The 17960-nt window shown below is 39.5% G+C and overlaps 1 protein-coding gene across 3 annotated transcripts in view; it reads right to left on the reverse strand.

Annotated features, from left to right (window-relative positions):
* PXDN (peroxidasin) overlaps window positions 1-17960 on the reverse strand; it is a 67581-nt gene that overhangs the window by 33259 nt on the left and 16362 nt on the right. For all 3 annotated transcript variants that reach the window (XM_048497945.1, XM_048497937.1, XM_048497952.1), the window contains exon 2: window positions 2462-2533. In XM_048497945.1, coding sequence (XP_048353902.1) covers window positions 2462-2533 — 72 coding nt within the window. The remainder of the gene's footprint in view (window positions 1-2461; window positions 2534-17960) is intronic.

A 17960-nucleotide genomic window follows, 5' to 3' on the forward strand; every position in this document is an offset into this window, starting at 1 on the left:
GTCACCTTCGATTTTTGCCGGTTTCGGTTTTCATCAGTTGCCCCCGGCCGTTTTTTTGCCTCAGTTTTTGCCAGGTTATGCTTTTTGCATAAATTTGCTAAGCCGTTTGAGTAGCGCATGTGCAAACAGCGTAGCTTCGGTTTTCGCTGGTTTTGGGTTTCGGACGGATTACCGGCGAAAACCGAGGTTCCACTATACACCCATAAAACGAATCTACTTGAAGAAATTTCTGCAGTGGAAATATAGCAACTACTGGCTTGGTCAGATTTAATTGCACATAAGATTCAGGACCTCCTGCACTCCCAGAACTTTATGGATCTGAAAAATGAAATCTTACTGCCCGAACACTTGGATGAGGCGTGGGAGCTATATGAAACCTAACAAAAAAAATTATCGAGAATTGCTCTCTTCTTCTTCTTCTTCTTCTTCTTCTTCTTCTTCTTCTTCTTCTTCTTCTTCTTCTTCTTCTTCTTCTTCTTCTTCTTCTTCTTCTTCTTCTTCTTCTTCTTCTTCTTCTTCTTCATCATCATCATCATCATCATAGTTTATTTACGGTCACTGACCAGCAAGATCCAAAAGAATTAAAATCATAAAATTTACAGATATTACAAATATACAGATTAAAACAGTTAACAAAATGCAGATAATAGGCCTCAGGAACTCAGAACATCAGCTCAAGATAATGAGTGGAAGGTCAGTCTAATAATAATTAATAATAAGGATTAGCTGGCAGAGCCAGTAGTGCTCTGTCGGGCCTTCCTGATTTTACTTGATATCCAGGCAAACTTGGCAACAGAATACGTTAGATTTTTATTGGTATCTGATAACAGTATTTTAACCTTTTCTTTCTTAGCCAAAGGAGAGTTTGTCTGGTCAAAGGACAGAAGCATCCAACGTATCTCATCATAGTTTGAGCATTCAAATAATATATGTTCCGAGTTTTCAACACCTCCTATTTAGCAACTGCAAATTCTACCCTCAGTTGGTACTTTGTTATAAATCCCGTTGGTATAGTTGGACAAAAGGGCGTTGTAACGGACTAGGCTGTAGGCTCTTCGATAGTTAACGTTAAACAAAGAAGTAAGATAAGACATTATTGAAAGTTTATTCAGCATTATTTTACTGAAAATTGGGTGTTTAAGTTTATTCAGATCGTGTTGCCTCTCGACATCTATGATTCTAAGTTTAACAAGATCCCTAGCTCTATCATAATTCATGCTGGTAATTAGTTGTTGAGAGAGTCCATAATGTGAAAGTTTCCGTAAAACTGCTCTAAGCCACAGGGGAACAAATATGTCAGACAAGACAAAAAATGCTCTCTTTCGTTTGCCCAAAAAACAAACAGACATGTAAAAAACAAAGGCTCAGAAACTGATGACATTTGTCACCAACTTAAACGGACCTCCTGTAGTATATATGTGAGGTATAGGAAAACAGGCTGTGATTATCTATTACAGGAATACTTCTCTTTTCGAGAACAGCTGCAGGTTCAAATTAAAGAAAATAGGGCAAAGGTATCCAGATGCATTGGGAGGCTCTTATTTTAGCAATCTCCCAAAATTACTCTGCAAAATTTTGGAGTTTAAGATCCAGAGATTTCTGTCCATCCACATTAGCCCTGCACTTATACACCTGCACTTATACACCTGGTTCCAATACTGGGGAAATTTTCAGTAACATGGAGTGAAATCTAAGAATTCTTCATACAACCTAAGCAGAAACAGTATCTGCTTTACTTTATATGGGACAATTTATTTAAACAAATGTTTAGCATTCTGTAACACATATTTGAGGGAGTGGCAAGAAGAGGAAAATTTCCTACCATAAATAAGTACATTTCGAAGACTTCAAATGAGCAAAACACAGAACAGCAGAAATGGCATTAAATATTAACTCCAATCGATTGCCCAATATGTCTTAGTTCAGAAATGGCAAAAACATGAATCACTGATGACCACTGGCCAATGTCTGGTGCACCAACTGGCATTTGCTGGTCACAGACATACATTATACATTCTTTAAAAAGAGGAATATTTACAGCAGATTAATTAGGGCTTTATGATAAGAGATATGAAGCATATATTGAGCATATTTAACCATGGGCATTCTTAAGATTGATTTCAATCAGCTCTATTTTAATTGATTTTGTAAGGTAAAATATAGATGGTTAATTATTCAAATCTATTTTTGCCTGTATAATATATGAACAAAACATTTTCCATCAAGTTAGTACACATGGTCTTTTGTGGGGGCTATAAAGTACATAATAGGTATCAAACATATAAGGAACTGAGAAACTGAAAACAGGCATTAAGAGGGAAAGTACTTGGAATCAACATTAAATCAATTTTGATTAGCCTTCATTAAAATAATTTTGGTAAATAATTTATACAACATGTAAACAATAAATGCTTAAAACAAAAGGCAAAGGATGCTTTATGAAGGATGAAGTAGAACTTACAGTGTGTTCAGATTTTTAAGACGTCTAAATGCACCAGGTTGGATTTCTTTAATTCTATTAAATCGCAAATCCCTGTTGGAAGAAAAGATAGATATATACATTAGTTCAAAAAAATTATAATTCCTGTTAAAAAACGTTTAAAAATATTAACTTTGTTACAAACCAAATAATTGGAATTTGATTTCATTTGACATCTGGGTTTTTAACGTTATTTAGGGTTTTATGTCTTGATACTAATTTAATACACTGGAAGCCACTTTGAGCCTGCAAGGGGAAGGGCAACATATAAATATATAATAAATGAATGAATAAATATTTAGTTCCTGATTTTAAAATGTGTCAGGTAAAATGCACATGGTAGCACATGGGAAAGGAAAGGAAAGGCTGCTGCTGAGAGGCTGTGGCATCAAATCTACAGGGAAACTGTCCATGTGGAAACCCCATCACCACCGTGCTGTATTACCATCTTTAGCAGCAACGGGGAAACTTCACAAGATTGTCCATGCGTGGAAAATACCTTATATGTATAGTCCAATGGAATACAAAAACAGCTACTTTTCCTAGAAATCCAGTGATTTGGACTGGCCTTAGCAGCTAGCCATTATGCCTGGTTTTTCCTTTTGTATCCCCTCAGTAGACCACCAAGCCAGCAGAATGGCTAGGTCTGCTTTACAGAAACAGATACTCACTATGCAGCAAAAGTGAGAGGCCAGCCTCTCCCTCTCAAGCCATCTAAACATGCTTCAGAACTGCAGGCTAACAGGGCAATCCACATGGGAGTGGGGGCAGTTCCACAACAGCTTGAGCAAATTACTAGAAGCTGGAGATGGCACTGTCATAAACACGTCTGCACTGCCTCCTAACCAGTTTCAGGCAGGGCGGGAAGCTTAGAAAACTAAAAAGTTCTCTGACCAAGATGAAAACCTCTACTGCAGCCCAATGGACAACCCCACACTAAAGCATGGCATAAGTCTCCAGGTAGTGCAGGGAGTCAAATGCTCTATGAAAACCCACTGAAGTTGGCTTCACCCTTGGACTGCCACATCAGCACTGATACAGGTTCCCGCTATGGAGAAGCATCAATGTGCATGGCAGCTTCCAGGTTCAGGCACTGGAAAATCCCCCCTCCCCCCCTCACACATCACTGCTGGGGCATTTGTCCTTTACACTGGTAGAGTGGGCACTTGCATCAGCACGCCTCCTCACCACTTCCAGGATTCCATTTGGCCCCCTCTGTGGATTGTGCTGTGATACGCTTAAAAAGACACATCCTCACTTTTTAAAAGTTTTCTCTGTCCTCGCCTCCCAAATACCTAACACTGCAATCCTAAACAGAGTTACAGCCTTCTATACCCATTGACATCAATGGATTTAGAAGGGTATAATTCTAATTAAAATTACACTGTAAGTAAATGAACAATTAACTTCCTATGAATAGTGTTTACATATTTAAATTATTTCAAATCAGAGTTTAGTTAAATGATCACCTGAAGTCTCTTTTTGTGTGCCAATTCAATATTCACTGTTCACGGTAGATCAGTGATGGCGAACCTTTTCAAGACCAAGTGCCCAAATTGAAACCCAGAACCCACATTTATCACAAAGTGCCAACAAAGCAATTTAACCTGAATACTGAGGTTTCAGTTTAGAAAAAACAGTTGGCTCCGAGGCGTGCGTTACTTGGGAATAAGCTTGGTGGTAGTCGGTGGCTTTGCATTGAAGCAACCGTGAAACTTTTCACAACCCTAGGAGGGTTTACTTAGAAGCAAGCCCCTTTGCCAGCAACTGAGCTTACTCCCAGGTAAAGGATTACGCTTTAGTTCTTCGCATGAAAATCAGTGGAGTTTAACAGCGCTTAACAGGGTTACCTACACTGATTCCCCAAAACTAGGTCTTAGGTTTAATGCTAATAATTGAGTCCAGTGGCCCAGGCCAGCCTAGATGTGTGTGTGTGGGGACTCTGTGCGTGCCCACAGAGGGGGCTCTGGCACCCGTGCCATAGGTTTGCCACCACTGCGGTAGATAAACCATTTCTCTAGTAATACGCAAGCTGGTCCCTGTGCACTGAAATAAGGGTCACAATTGAACAGGAGGCTCCATAAGCTCCTCAGTTATGCATAAAATATATATTTTTGTACATACATTAAAAAAATTCTCAAGTCAATCAGACTAAATATGCTCCAAAAGTAGATTAATAGTGAAAACAATTGTGTATCAATGTATTGTCGAAGGCTAGACACAGTGCATAACAGACTTCTCTCTGTGATACACCTCTGAAGATGCCAGCCAAAGATGCAGGCAAAACGTTAGGAACAAGCTCTACCAGACCACAGCCACACAACCCGGAAACCCCACAACAACCAGTTGTGTATCAGTTAAAGAGGAAAAGAAACAGGAGAGAGAGAAACCAGTTACACTCCTGTTTCTGATAAATTAGAGCCTGCACTTTCACCATAGGGCAGATTGGTCCTCTCATTGGAATAGGGTCATTGCTACAGCAAAATCACCGTTAAGGCCATACTGCGCTTCTTCTTCAACAAGGGCCACGGATTCCTTTCTGCTTCATTTAAGGTTTTCAACGCTAAGGCGTGTGCTCAACTCTTACATGGTGTCCCTCTTTGAATCCATTCGTGGAATAGGGATATTGAACGGGTCCGATCTACCTTCCTTTATAAAATCTTTGGCCAGCCCCATTCAGTACCCTGTGCCGCTCTCTGTTTGGAGGCAGGTCAACACCTCCTTGAGACCAGGGCCTGGAGTATAACCTTCAAATACTGGGTAAAGCTTTGCTTTAGACATGATGATAACTCTCTTGCTTTATCCACCCTGTCCTCTAGAGATCAGTGGGCTCTTATTGAAGCCAAGGTGACTGCCCTGGGTCTAACTGTGGACACCTTAGCCATGTGCTGAAGACAATCATAGGCAAACTTTATGAGTTTGAGTAACATGGCTTGATGGCCCAGGCTAGCAAGTACTGCTCGCTAATTTCCCTAGGTATTTCACACAACTCCTGGGAAATGTCCAAATATTTGTTCTTACTTCCTGACCCTAAGCTGCGTCGTGCACTAACTTTAGCTAGGTGCAATGTCTTACCTTCTGCTGTGAGACAAGGAAGAGGTACAAATATCCTGAACCATGAAACATGTTGTTTATGTAGGTTACATAATGAGGAATGTATACATCATGTGTTGTTTCACTGCCCTCTACATGAGACAGCTAAATTCTGCTATCTCTCTTGGCCAGTTCTGAAGGCTGGACTGAGCAACAAAAGATAACATTTCTTTTGAACAACATTTTGGGTGCTGCTTTAGAGAAAATATCTAGGTTTCTTAGTATAGTTACAAGAAAGCGCTCTTAATCAATTTTTTGCCTGATCATTGTAAGTTCATGTTTGGTTACTGTACCGTGTGTGTTTTTATTTTATTTGAATATATGCCATTAAAGGTTCTGGATTAATGAAATAAAATGATTAAAATATTGAACAGCACTGGGCCCAGGACAGAACCCTGTGGCACTCCACTAGTCACTTCTTTCCAGGATGAAGATGAGCCGCTGGTGAGCACTCTTTGGATTTGGTCAGTCAACCACTTACAGATCTATCTAACAGTAGCATTGCCTAGCCCACATTTGACTAGCTTGTTTTCAAGAATATCATGGAGGACTTTGTCAAAGGCCTTACTAAAATCAAGGTATCCTACATCCACAGCATTCCCTTCATCTATCAGCATGTCACTCTAGCTACAAAGGAGATAAGATTGATTTGGCATGACTTGCTTATGAGAAACCCAGGCTGACTTTTGGTGATCACAGCATTCCCTTCTAAGTGCTCCACGGCATCAGGTTCTGCGTTGGCTTGCAGGGATGGGTTTGGAGCTGGCTCTGCTATCTGCATTCCCTCATGAGGAATCAGCTCAGTGTCTTCAGGCCCTACATCAAAGTCCTTAATATCCAATGACTGGCTCCTGACACTCCCCATCTTTTTGAAACAATATGGCATCGGTTGCTCATCCAAGGACTTTAACGACAAAATTCAGCTAAGAAAGCCTGTCATTTCTACAGTGCTTTCACAAGCCAGCTATCAGTTGCCTTTATTGCACGGGACTCCTTGTTTTGCCTACACGATGCTGTGTTTTTTCCCGTAATTTGTGTATTAATATCCCAACACTGACATAATGTCACAATGACCACTTCCCCCCGCCACCAGTTGTCAGGCTTCTGCTAGCAACCATAAATATTACCATCATAAGTTACAGATTAATAGGGACTATACCTACAACCGCAGCACAGGATGAACAGACATTGATTAGATTTTATAGGTTATTCTGCAGCGTTGCAAAAAAGAAAGCAACTGTATCTGCTAAAACTGTCCAGTTGAATTTTTCCATGTGAGGTTTTTTACAACTTAGTCTACAAAGGGAGTTGAAAGAACCTTTGTTAGATTATGACTCATCTGCATGACATTTTATGAAAAGCATTATTCATGTCTATTCCATTATATGGAGACAGAAAACTGAATATCTCTTAGGCAGATTCCGCATGGGCCAAAAACAGCAGTGTGGAAATGGTGTAAACCCGTTTAAAACGGTGTAAAAGCATTTACACCATTTTCACACCGTTTTGACACCACTGTTTTTGGTCCATGCGGAATCTCCTTTAGGCTTCTCTTTATCAAGTTTAATTGGACACCTTTCAGTTTACCCAACCTGAAGATGTAAACAGGGCCCTTACAGTAGTGAGTCTTACTACTCACAACTCGTGCCTCTCTGAGCTCTTTAGAACTACCAGAAAAGGTCTAAACAATTGACTTAAGAAAGGATATTAACGTCCCTTAAGGGAAAGTAAAGTATCCAGTATGCTAAAAGAGGTTATGGTGAGATTATTGTTGAAACAGCTCTCACTTGATCCATCTAATCTTGACAACTTCTGCCCAGTCTCAAATATTCCAGTGGAAGTTAGGCTTCAGAGAATCCTAATGGGCATCAGTTAACTAAATCTATTTTTAGTCTGGTTTTAGAGCACAGACAGGAGATGATCTCAGAAGGTGTTGCTAGGTGACAATGTTCCACTCAGTTATCCTCTAGCTTTAACACTAGGATCCACCTCAGACCCACTGCTGTTCAATAAACTTACAGGGAAATCCGCCTGAATTCCCATTTTCATTTAAACTGAGAAGGGAGGTGCTCTGGATATTCTAAATTGCACCTAGTACAAGTGATGAGTTGGATAAGGAGGAAGAAGCCAAAGATCAATTCAGACACGATAACCTTTGCCTGAAACATAATTTATCCAGGAGTTGGGTTATGCTCCCTGTGAAAACTTAAATTTGAAGCATAGGACATAGCTGCCAATGCCTGTTTCTGGACAATCTGATGGCAGAAGTTGCCGCAGGCTTCCTCAGTGTGTTGCTTAATGACAGGAAGAAACCACTAATGATTACTCATGCCTTAATGCTACCAGGCAAGATTACAGGAGGACTTACATGGCCATGCTTTTGAAGAGGTTCAGAAATTGCAGTTGGAGAGGAATGTGGCCAGATTGTCAGCATGAGGCAAGCTGCCAGGAGCTTTTTAATGGGAGTAAGCTGCCAGGGGCTTATTCCACCTATTTTGTTTGATCTATGGCAGTTACTTTATAGGCCATTTTAGTGCTGGCATGGACTCTTTAAAGGCCATAAATGGCCTGGGACCAGAATTCTGTAACAAATGACTTCTATACAAAACCACTCAGACACTGAGGTCATGGTGTCCTCGTCTCCAGCCTGATAGGAGGGTGGTTGATTACAAGAACAAGGGCATTCTAGGGAGCACCACCATAGATGCTGAATGTGCCAACAAGGGAAGTACGCACAGCACTCCTCACTTTCAATTTCAGAGAAAAGTAGACAAAAGTGTGTAAGTGACAAAAATAACTCCTTTGAAAGAGGCTTTTAAAAAACTTTATTTGACTGAATGAAAGATTACATGGGGGGGACACAAAATTACGACTTGCTGTAAATAAAAAGACATAGAAGGCAAGCAGGGTAATAAAACGCTTTACAACAGTGTGTTCAAAAGTGCTGTAATTCATTCTGACACACAGATCATATTTCATACAATCATATTGCTACAGAGATTCTGGACTCCTAATGGTAAGTGAAGTCACTGTTTCAATATACTCAAAGAGGAGCTACATTGCAGAAACAGATTCTGTGCTCACTTTACTTCTTTCTAGTCAAACAACATCTCTGAAAGAACTATCATCTGTACATCCATTCATACTACATATTGTTGTAACACAGAACATGGAGTGAGTTAACAATATAATGTTTATTTATAATACATAAATAACAAACAATAATAGAGGGAGCAAACGAAAAATAGTCACAGTGCATTTCTAAACAGTTACACCCTTCTAAGACCATAGACTTAGATAAGATAAGAGATAAGATAAGATAAACTTTAATGTCATTGTGCACGCACAACGAAAATACAAACATCCCCCGATGCACTCTGCAGTCCTCACACCCCATCTTCCACAATTCCCTTTCCAACCATCGCTACACAGCCACGTCAACGCGACACCATGGAGTTCAGCATAGCCACAGCTCTGGAATAGAAGCTGTCTCTGAGCCTAGTTGTCCTTGTTTTTATTATCCTATATCGTCTACCAGATGGTAATATTTCAAAAAAAGAGTATGCAGGGTGAGATGGGTCTTTCAGAATACTCTGAGCTTTCTTTAAGCAGCAGGAATTTTAGAGTTCTTCCAAAGAAGGGAGAGGGCAGCCAATAATTCTCTGGGCAATAGTAATCACCCTATGGAGTGCCTTCCGATCTGCTACTGTGCAACTGGCAAACCATGCACAGATGCAGCATGTCAGGACACTCTCTATGGCACAGCGGTAGAAGGTCACCAGCAGTTTTTCATTCAGTTGTTGTTTTCTTAAGTCTCAGATAATACAATCTCTGAAGAGTTTGACTCCTTTGCACACCAAACTTCTATTATTATCAAAACAACCTAGTAATGTCCTTCAAGTTTATTCACCTAGTCCCATTTTCCCTCAACACAAGATTCCCTCCTAGCAATCCATGTGGAAATGGACCTTGTGAATACATGTGTCAAACCCCCCAGAATGACCACTGCTATCTAGACAACAGAGAGCAGTTCACCCTGTCAGCTTAAAAGGGTAGATTCTATGGCATCATATCTCTGCTGCGCTTCCTCTACAGGCCCCACCCACAAATCTTCAGGAATTTGCTAACATGGAATTCACAACCCTACCTGTGAACATTTAACAGATATTCAGTTCTTCTACCAGTCATGTGGCAAACTTGAAAGCTGAGGAATTCTGAACATATATTAAGGAGCTAAAATGTCTGTTCAGCACATACTGTTTTGGAATGTTTCAAAAGAAGCTGATTTTACAAACGGATTACTTTTTACCGAGTGGGATAATGATGCAAAGACAACAGACAAAATGTACTTTTAGAAAAAACAGGGAAAAAATCATAACTATTAATCTACTTAGTTTAGACACAACCATGAATTTAAACACAATATGTGGAAAAACATGTATAGTTTCTGGCACTGACAGCTGGAATGCACCAACATATTTTCCATATAATATCTTCAAAATCTTGGAACTGAATAAGTCAGGGAGCTTATGTTTTCTTTGGACAGTCATTGTGCTTCCTTTAAAAAACTTCCTGGAGGGCAAACTTATAGTTATGCTTATGCCGAGGTTTAGATGTGATATATAAGCTCCTCCTTTTGTCTCTACCTTTGTCCTGTTCCTCAGAGTCAATACAAAAGCAATTCTCCACAAATCCTTTATTTGCTTTACTCACAGACATAGCAGTTTCTAAAACAACATAGACCGCAAGGAAACTGATTTGTGAAAGGCCGGAAAGGGAATACAGGGCAGGAGTAGAGTCTGAGCATCAAGCATCAAACCATTCCTTAGTATATTTAAGTACATTAACATCCATTTTACAGAGGCAAATTAGAAAAGCTGAGGGAGAAGTGATTTGCCTGGAACCACAAAGTTAAGTCTCCATCAATTCCTCCAAATCATTTCCCTTCCAATTACTTTCTCCCCAAATCCATCTCCTTCCCAGAATAACCACCAAAATCAACTTGATCCCAAATAGTCTATGAGTTAATTTCTACCTTGGATGACAGTTGCTAATTTCCACTAAAAATATACACTTCTCTGCCCGACAAAGAACAAAAAATCTCAAATTTTCTCCCATCTCACAATGTATGGTTGCTTGGCTCCCCTTTCTAACCAATCCAATCTTGTTCAGGATTCTGTCCCCAATCCCCCTGACTAAGGTTAAAGATGTGGGTGAACCCAAAGGGGAGGGAAAAAACTTGAAAAGGAGGATACCTTGCTCCCTCCAGGAGTTAATTCAAATTTTCTGATGCCAAAAATTGAGAAAATTTGAGGACCACTTAAAAAAACCCTCATTGGATTTTCTTCGCACAAGTTTTTACACTTTTTCCCATTGGAAATTTTGTTTTGAAAAACATCTAGTTTTTCAAAAACTTTTTTCCCCTTCTGAAATTCAGTGAAATGTGCCAAAATAGCACAGGGTATAGCAGTTTGCAGCTCTCATGCTTTATTATTGTGATTTTTGCTTGTAAATACTCAAGTATTTCTGTTTTTAACTCAAGTAAATGTGCTAATTTATACTACTTTGCATGCTAAGTTATAAATTATGCATTTTATGTTGTTAAAGTGGCAAAGCAACCTTAGGACTGACAGGAAAGTAAGCACTACATATATTTCAGTTTTCCTAAAATTTCTGTTTTTCCATAGTTTCAGATAAACTGTGAAAAAATTTAAATTTTTGTTCCATCAGAAGCCATATGGTAAGTTGGTCAGTCTACTCTGACTTTATTAAACTGTCTTTACCTAACCTACACACTCCAGCTTCCTCTGCAGAGCATACTGGGAAAGATCTTAACACATCCTTTTTGCACTCTTGTATTGGCATCACTCTATTATAACCGTAAAAAGAACATTCAAACTCTTAGGGAAACAAGAAGAAGGCCACCTTGCTTCAAGATGGCGTCGGAGCAGGGCATAACAGAATGAGCTCCGGGCTATTCTTTGTTTTAATGTGAGTCTTAGCCCATATTAAAGTACCAATTTCTACAAATTCATTGAAGGGCGATGTATGGATTGCATTGGAGACTTACCTCGCCAGCAGGGAGGCTATTTTTGGAGATAACTGAATTGAACTTACTAACAGAACTGTTTGGGACCCAAGGGGAAACGCAAGCCACACTAACCTGACCTGACTGTTGGTGCTGAAAGCACAAGAGACCCAAGTGGTGGCAGTGGAACCTGCTGAATGTTTTTAACTAAAATTATGTAATTTACTGGTTTTAATTTGATTATAATCCTGTATATTAGCCATCCTGAGCACAGCTTAGGCCGGGGAAGGCAGAGTATTAAATTGAATACTACAACTACAACAACTACAACAACAACTGACTGACTGACTGAACTGGTTTTTTCTCTATCGCTTTCTACTTTACCCAGCAATTTTTCTTTAGCATAAGAATACACAAAAATATTCTTAGCCGTGATTCTCAAGGGGAACATTCAGATAAATGCAGCTCAGGGGGTGAGTGTATAGGGACTATTCTAACCCGGCTTCTGTTTCCCGCCACCAGGCTGCCATTTCCTGCCAGGGCAGGAAACCCCCCTACCCTTAGCTCCCCTTTCCCACTGCAGAACCTACAGCCAATGGGAGAAAAATAATGTAAAATATGCCACTAGGCAATGATGTACTCACTATAAGAATTCTGGAAACGCTATGGTTTTTCACAGAGTTTGCAACAATTCTCAGAGGGACCTAACATCACTACCAAATTTTCTCTAGAAGTGACACTAAGTTGTCTACCAATAGGATACTACATGCCCCTATAAGCACACACGACAATGGACTTTCACCGGTCATCAGCCACTTGTTTGGAACCTTAATCCCAACTCACATCTTCAGGGAGGAGGGAAAACTTTCAATTTCTGGATTCAACCACACATGCAATAGCTGTATTTTGCACAGGAGTACAGTGATGGCAGCTCAGTTACTTGTTCTCAAATGACGCTGATAAGACAGTCTTCTCTTCTCTTTCAGCTGCTCTCTGTGATGGTTGTGCTAAGGGCTGTTCCTGAGCCATACCGTACCAGCAACTGCAAAAGTCAGTCCAAACAAGATCATTTATTTTTGTCATTTAAGTAGTTTGTGTTCTCCCCCTCACACACTAAGAACAATTCATGTCTTTTTCCAGGTGAAACATGTCCCAGTCACTTCTATTCACAATGTACTTGTCCAGATAAAACACAGTCCGTTGTTTTTTTTTGGCATGTTTACCTTTGTCAATGCATTATTAAAATTGTTTTAGTATGGTGAGTTAGGAGTTCTTTGGGGGCACCTTACTCCCCAACTAAAATCTGAATCATCCTGACCCAAGCACACATGTGCATGCAAGACCACTAAAGCATCATTCAACACAAACCTGCCATTTTGATTCACTGCACCTGTTGTTGAAACATGGCTCTCAGATTGCAGTTTATGAGACTATGATAGAATCATGTTCCTGAAACAAAGCAGGCCTAGGTCTGTTCTGTGTCTAGATGGGAGACGCTGTGGCAGACAGTTATGTTTTCTCTAACACTTGAACCAAAATAATACATACCAACCATTTTTAAATCAATGGAGAACAGGCTGTTCAACAGTAACAATACAACAGTAAGAATAAAATCATCTGTAGCGTAGGAATGAGTTGCCCTGGCCTGGATGGTCCAGGCACGCCTGATATTATCAGATTTTGGAAGTTATGACCTGGTTAGTACTTGAATGGGAGACCACCAAGACAGTCCATGTTTTTACTCAGTGATCCTTATTAAGAGCAACAGATTACTACTATATCCCTATTTTCATCTGTGAAATGTTGGAAGATATGCATACTTAAAACTAATGAAGATTGCAACGAACAGTTTCCCAAACAGATGGTTCTGCCTTTTGAGAAAAACAACAATAAAGCTGGAAATGAGGGGAATGAGAATGGACCACTTAAAATGGGATTGTTAGGGGAGGCTGCAGTTTTCCTTCTACAGCTGCAAAACAATTTATTCACCAGTATCTAAACAAACATAAAGCCTCCATACCATGTTTTCCAGTGAAGAACAAAAGATTTGCAAATGCCAGCAAGACCATATTACTTTGGTCTAGCTTATTCTTATTTTTTTTTCAATTCAAGGTCAGTTCTGCAGGAAATGAAAAACAGCCATCAGAACAGCAAAAAATCAAGCAGAACTGAGCCTGAAGAATAACACAAAGAAATTATATAGCCAAGTCAATTCAGTAACTGGTTTCTTTTGGTGGCACTTCAATACTTCACCCACAAGGAAAGAGATGGGCTACTTTAAACTTTTTAAAAAATCTACTTTGCTTAATTGCATAATTCTTTAACCAATACAGTGGAACCTCGGTTTTCGTTGGTAATCCGTCCAAAAAGAATCGATGAAAACCGAAACCAATGAAAACCGAGGCAAATTTTTCCATAGGAATCAATGTAAATCCAATTAATCCGTTCTAGACACTCCAAAAAACATACCAAAAACACATTTTTGGGTGAATAAACATAGTACTTAATTCTGAAAACAGTAACAAACAATAACACTAGGACCAGCTTCAGAGCCAGTGGACCAATGTCGCACCAGAAAGCTGTCCAAAGAGGTCTGTTTCTGACACCTCTTTAAGATTTGTCTGAAATGGGGCAAGACATTGTCATTAAACAAGTTGCCGACACGGCCTGCAACAGCTTTGTCCGGGTGATTTTTCTCCCCAAACCCCTGCACCTTACTGCAAATCGATGAAAACCGAGATAAATTTTTCACTGAAAAAATCGATGAAAACCGAAACCAATGAAAACCAAAGGCAATGAAAACCGAGATTCCACTGTATCTGCAGCTGTAATGTGCATTTCAAATACATGAACTCTACATATGGTTTGTCTAAACAAGTGCCTTTTGAATGTTTTTCAACTAGAATACCACGCAGAATACTACATGCGCAGAACTCCAACTATGCCTACTATGACTGAATGATGAGTTTAGGCATTAGAGCTGGCCAAGGTGGCCAAGTTAACTTCCCAAGTTAAAGAAAAGCTCAACTAATTTCATGGATAATAGGTGTGAAGAAAGTGTATGTATTCCTTTAAATGTACTTCGAGATCATCTGTCTTTAATACTGGGTCTTTTATGAGGCAACCATTTGGCTTTACTAAGTCATTTACAATGCAACCATTGGGCCTCACTGAAGTTGTAAACTGTGTTTCGTTTCAGTGGTGTTATTCTTTAGATAAGGGAACTGGCTTTTACAAAGCCACATTCTAAACCTGACAGATAAAGCTTAATTCCCAAGAATACTCAGGTGGGGGTCATCTCCCTCTTTATCTAGAAGATCCACTCTATTCGACACCCAGTTGATTAATTACGGATCAAGTGGTCTAGATGAGCCAATTCTATAAAAACTTTGGGGGGAAAAGGGGGGGGGAAGAGAAGGGGATTCTCCTTGAGATTCTCCTCGTTATTGTTCTTGTCTCTATTCTTACTATTCTTCTTCCTTAGGCTGAGTAGTCTTGCATTGTGTTTTTATTACATGGAACTGTTTAGAGCTGAGAGAGAACTGATGTTATCATTTCTTTTTCTTCCCATTTAATATCTAAATAAAACAGAACAAAATAAATTGATGACTAGGTTAAGGACTGTTAAAATAAGATCCAAGAGAGAACAGTAAGACTTTTGGTGAATTTTATCTTAGTATATTTTGGATTTTGATTCTGAAGAACCAATAGAAAAATGAATTGTGTCACCCCTGCTGGTCAGGGCATCTTCTCCAGGATGCTCCACTGTCATTTTTTGTGCTGAAAAAGCCCCCCTTGATTTATACGTGAGTTAGGTGTATTTTAAAAAATATTTTAGGGTTTTTCTTTAGGGGGCGCACTTTTTAGGCTAATGACACCAAAATTTCAGGGATTTTTCAAGAGACTCTCCTGATGATACCAGCCAAGTTTGGTAAAGTTCGGTTCAGGGGGTCCAAATATATGGACTCCCAAAGTGGGTGCCCCCATCCCCCATTGTTTCCAATGGGAGCTAATAGTAGATGGGGCTACATTTTGAACCAAACTTCCCCAAACGTGGGTGGTATCATCAGGAGGGTCTCCTAAAGATACTCTGAAATGTTGGTACTGCTAACATAAACATTCCTCCCCTGATAAAAAATCCAGTTTTGAAGGATTTTAACTCTTGTGTTTTAGCTTGGTTGCTGGTTGAGCTAAGGTTTTTGTACTTTTAAAGTTATTCTTGAGACCATATTGTTTTTGTTGACCCTCTTTTCCACTTTAGCCAATTTACTGTTTTTCTTTGAAATAAATATTCAAAAACATTTAACCTACTGATGCCTCAATTAATGTAATTTTATTGGTATCTATTTTTATTGTTGAAATTTTCCAGTAGCTGCTGCATTTCCCACCCTCGACTTATACGCGAGTCAATAAGTTTTCCCAGTTTTTTGTGGTAAAATTAGGTGCCTCGACTTATATTCGGGTCGACTTATACACGAGTATATACAGTAACTTTAAAAGAAGTTAGGCATGTTTGTGTTGTGGTTAATAATGAAGAAGACTAAAGGGGACCTCCCTATCCAGAAGAAATACATTTCTGAATTCCTGACCTTAGAGGCAACATCAGGAGAAGGCCTTGACTTCTGTCCCGTTTGTTGACCCTCCAGGGCAACTGTGAAAAACAAAATGGGGTATAAGATGGACCACAGGTCTGATCCAGCAGGGCTTTTCTTATGGTTAGTGCAAATGTAATATGGCAAGATATACTGCTCTGATAATAGAAGGAGGGATAAACTGGCACATCTGTGTGTATTTGGGAGAAGACTGGTGTAGTTTGTTCTCTGAAGATGGTGCTCTTTGCAGCTGTTTGCTATTGCATAAATTGATCAGGACATTCCGCTAAGATATCCTTCCAAAGATTTGTTTAGAAATTGATGCTATTGAGAGATCTCTGAGTCACACCCAGTGGTTGGCAACACTAACCATATGCCTGTAATGTAAGGAAAGGAAGAAAACCTAACCACAGCACGACCGGGGAGGGTCTTAGTCGATTACTAAACTGTGTTTTCCGATCAGCTGTCTCCTGATAAATATTAAAAAGATAAAAGGAAACTAAATGGGGTAGGGACAGAATAAATTACTAGACCAGTGCAAACGGAAAACACAATGGGGGATTTGTGGTTTCAGTTCTTATGTTGGTTTATGAATTCTGCCCAGTAAGCATGGTTTGAATTGGACAAAGTAAACCCTTGATTCAAACCAGAGTAGGAAGCTTTTCAGAGTCCGCTAGGAAGCCTTTTATAGTTAGATTTGAGGAAGCAAAAAGAGGATAAATTAATCCATCTCATAGTATTTATCCTAAGTTTTATAAATGTTTGTATTACTTACAAGTTAAGAGTTGTATAACTGGTATATTCCAGAAACTCAATAATCTGAAAGAATTATAAAAAGCAGGAGTGTAGGACAATCTTTGTGAGAGAAAAAAGATCACATAGTTGTGTCCTATTAGAAGTAAATAAGGGGTAGGGACTTTATAGGGTAAGGACAGAGTATGGCATGTGTGCTGAATTCCACCTAAGCTTTCCACTATCAAAAGGGGAAGACATTTCTGTGAACTTCTCCCTCTCATGGCAAAACCCCAATTCGCCTCTCATGTTATTATTGCTGAGACCACGATTAGTTTATTGTATTGTATTATTATGTATTGTTATGATGTATTGTATTACTATGATGTTGTTCACCGCCCTGAGCCCTTCGGGGAAGGGCAGTATACAAATTAAATCTCCAATCCAATCAATGATGTTCCTGAGGGTCAAGAGCAGCATTTCAGGGAAATCAGCAAGCTGAGGGGTGAACTGGAGACAGGTATGTTCTGTGCGACTGATAAATACCTTAGTGGAAGAATTATGGTAGTCTGGTTTGAATTGCATGATTTCATGTGAGCCAAACAGGATACATGAAATTAATATCTACACTAACTGGAAGTAGGGAGGAATGGGAGGAAGATCAGCATTGGACATCACCTTGCTTTAGGAATTTCCTGATATTCTATGGTTTTACCATAGAGTTCTGGGGAATTCCTAGAACATAGTGACATTCCTTTTGAGTTTTACTTGGAAGCAATGTCATGACCCTAATTGATACTTCCCCACTCTATGCCCTGCTCCTTGAAGCTCCTGGGAATTTAGGGCAGCGATCTGGTAACCTTAGCCAACATGTTTTGGTTAAGTGGAAATTTCCACTTGTTGAAGACGATTTTTGATGATTTCACCCACCTTAGATTCCTCTTTCCTGTTTCTGAGGACTCCTATCCCTGAAGAACAACATTTTAGTGGGCATTATGGAGTGAATGGTCTTTTCAGACAGGAGAGATTTTGCACA

Source organism: Sphaerodactylus townsendi, linkage group LG01 (genome assembly GCF_021028975.2).
Source record: "Sphaerodactylus townsendi isolate TG3544 linkage group LG01, MPM_Stown_v2.3, whole genome shotgun sequence".
NCBI classification, from domain to species: Eukaryota; Metazoa; Chordata; class Lepidosauria; order Squamata; family Sphaerodactylidae; genus Sphaerodactylus; species Sphaerodactylus townsendi.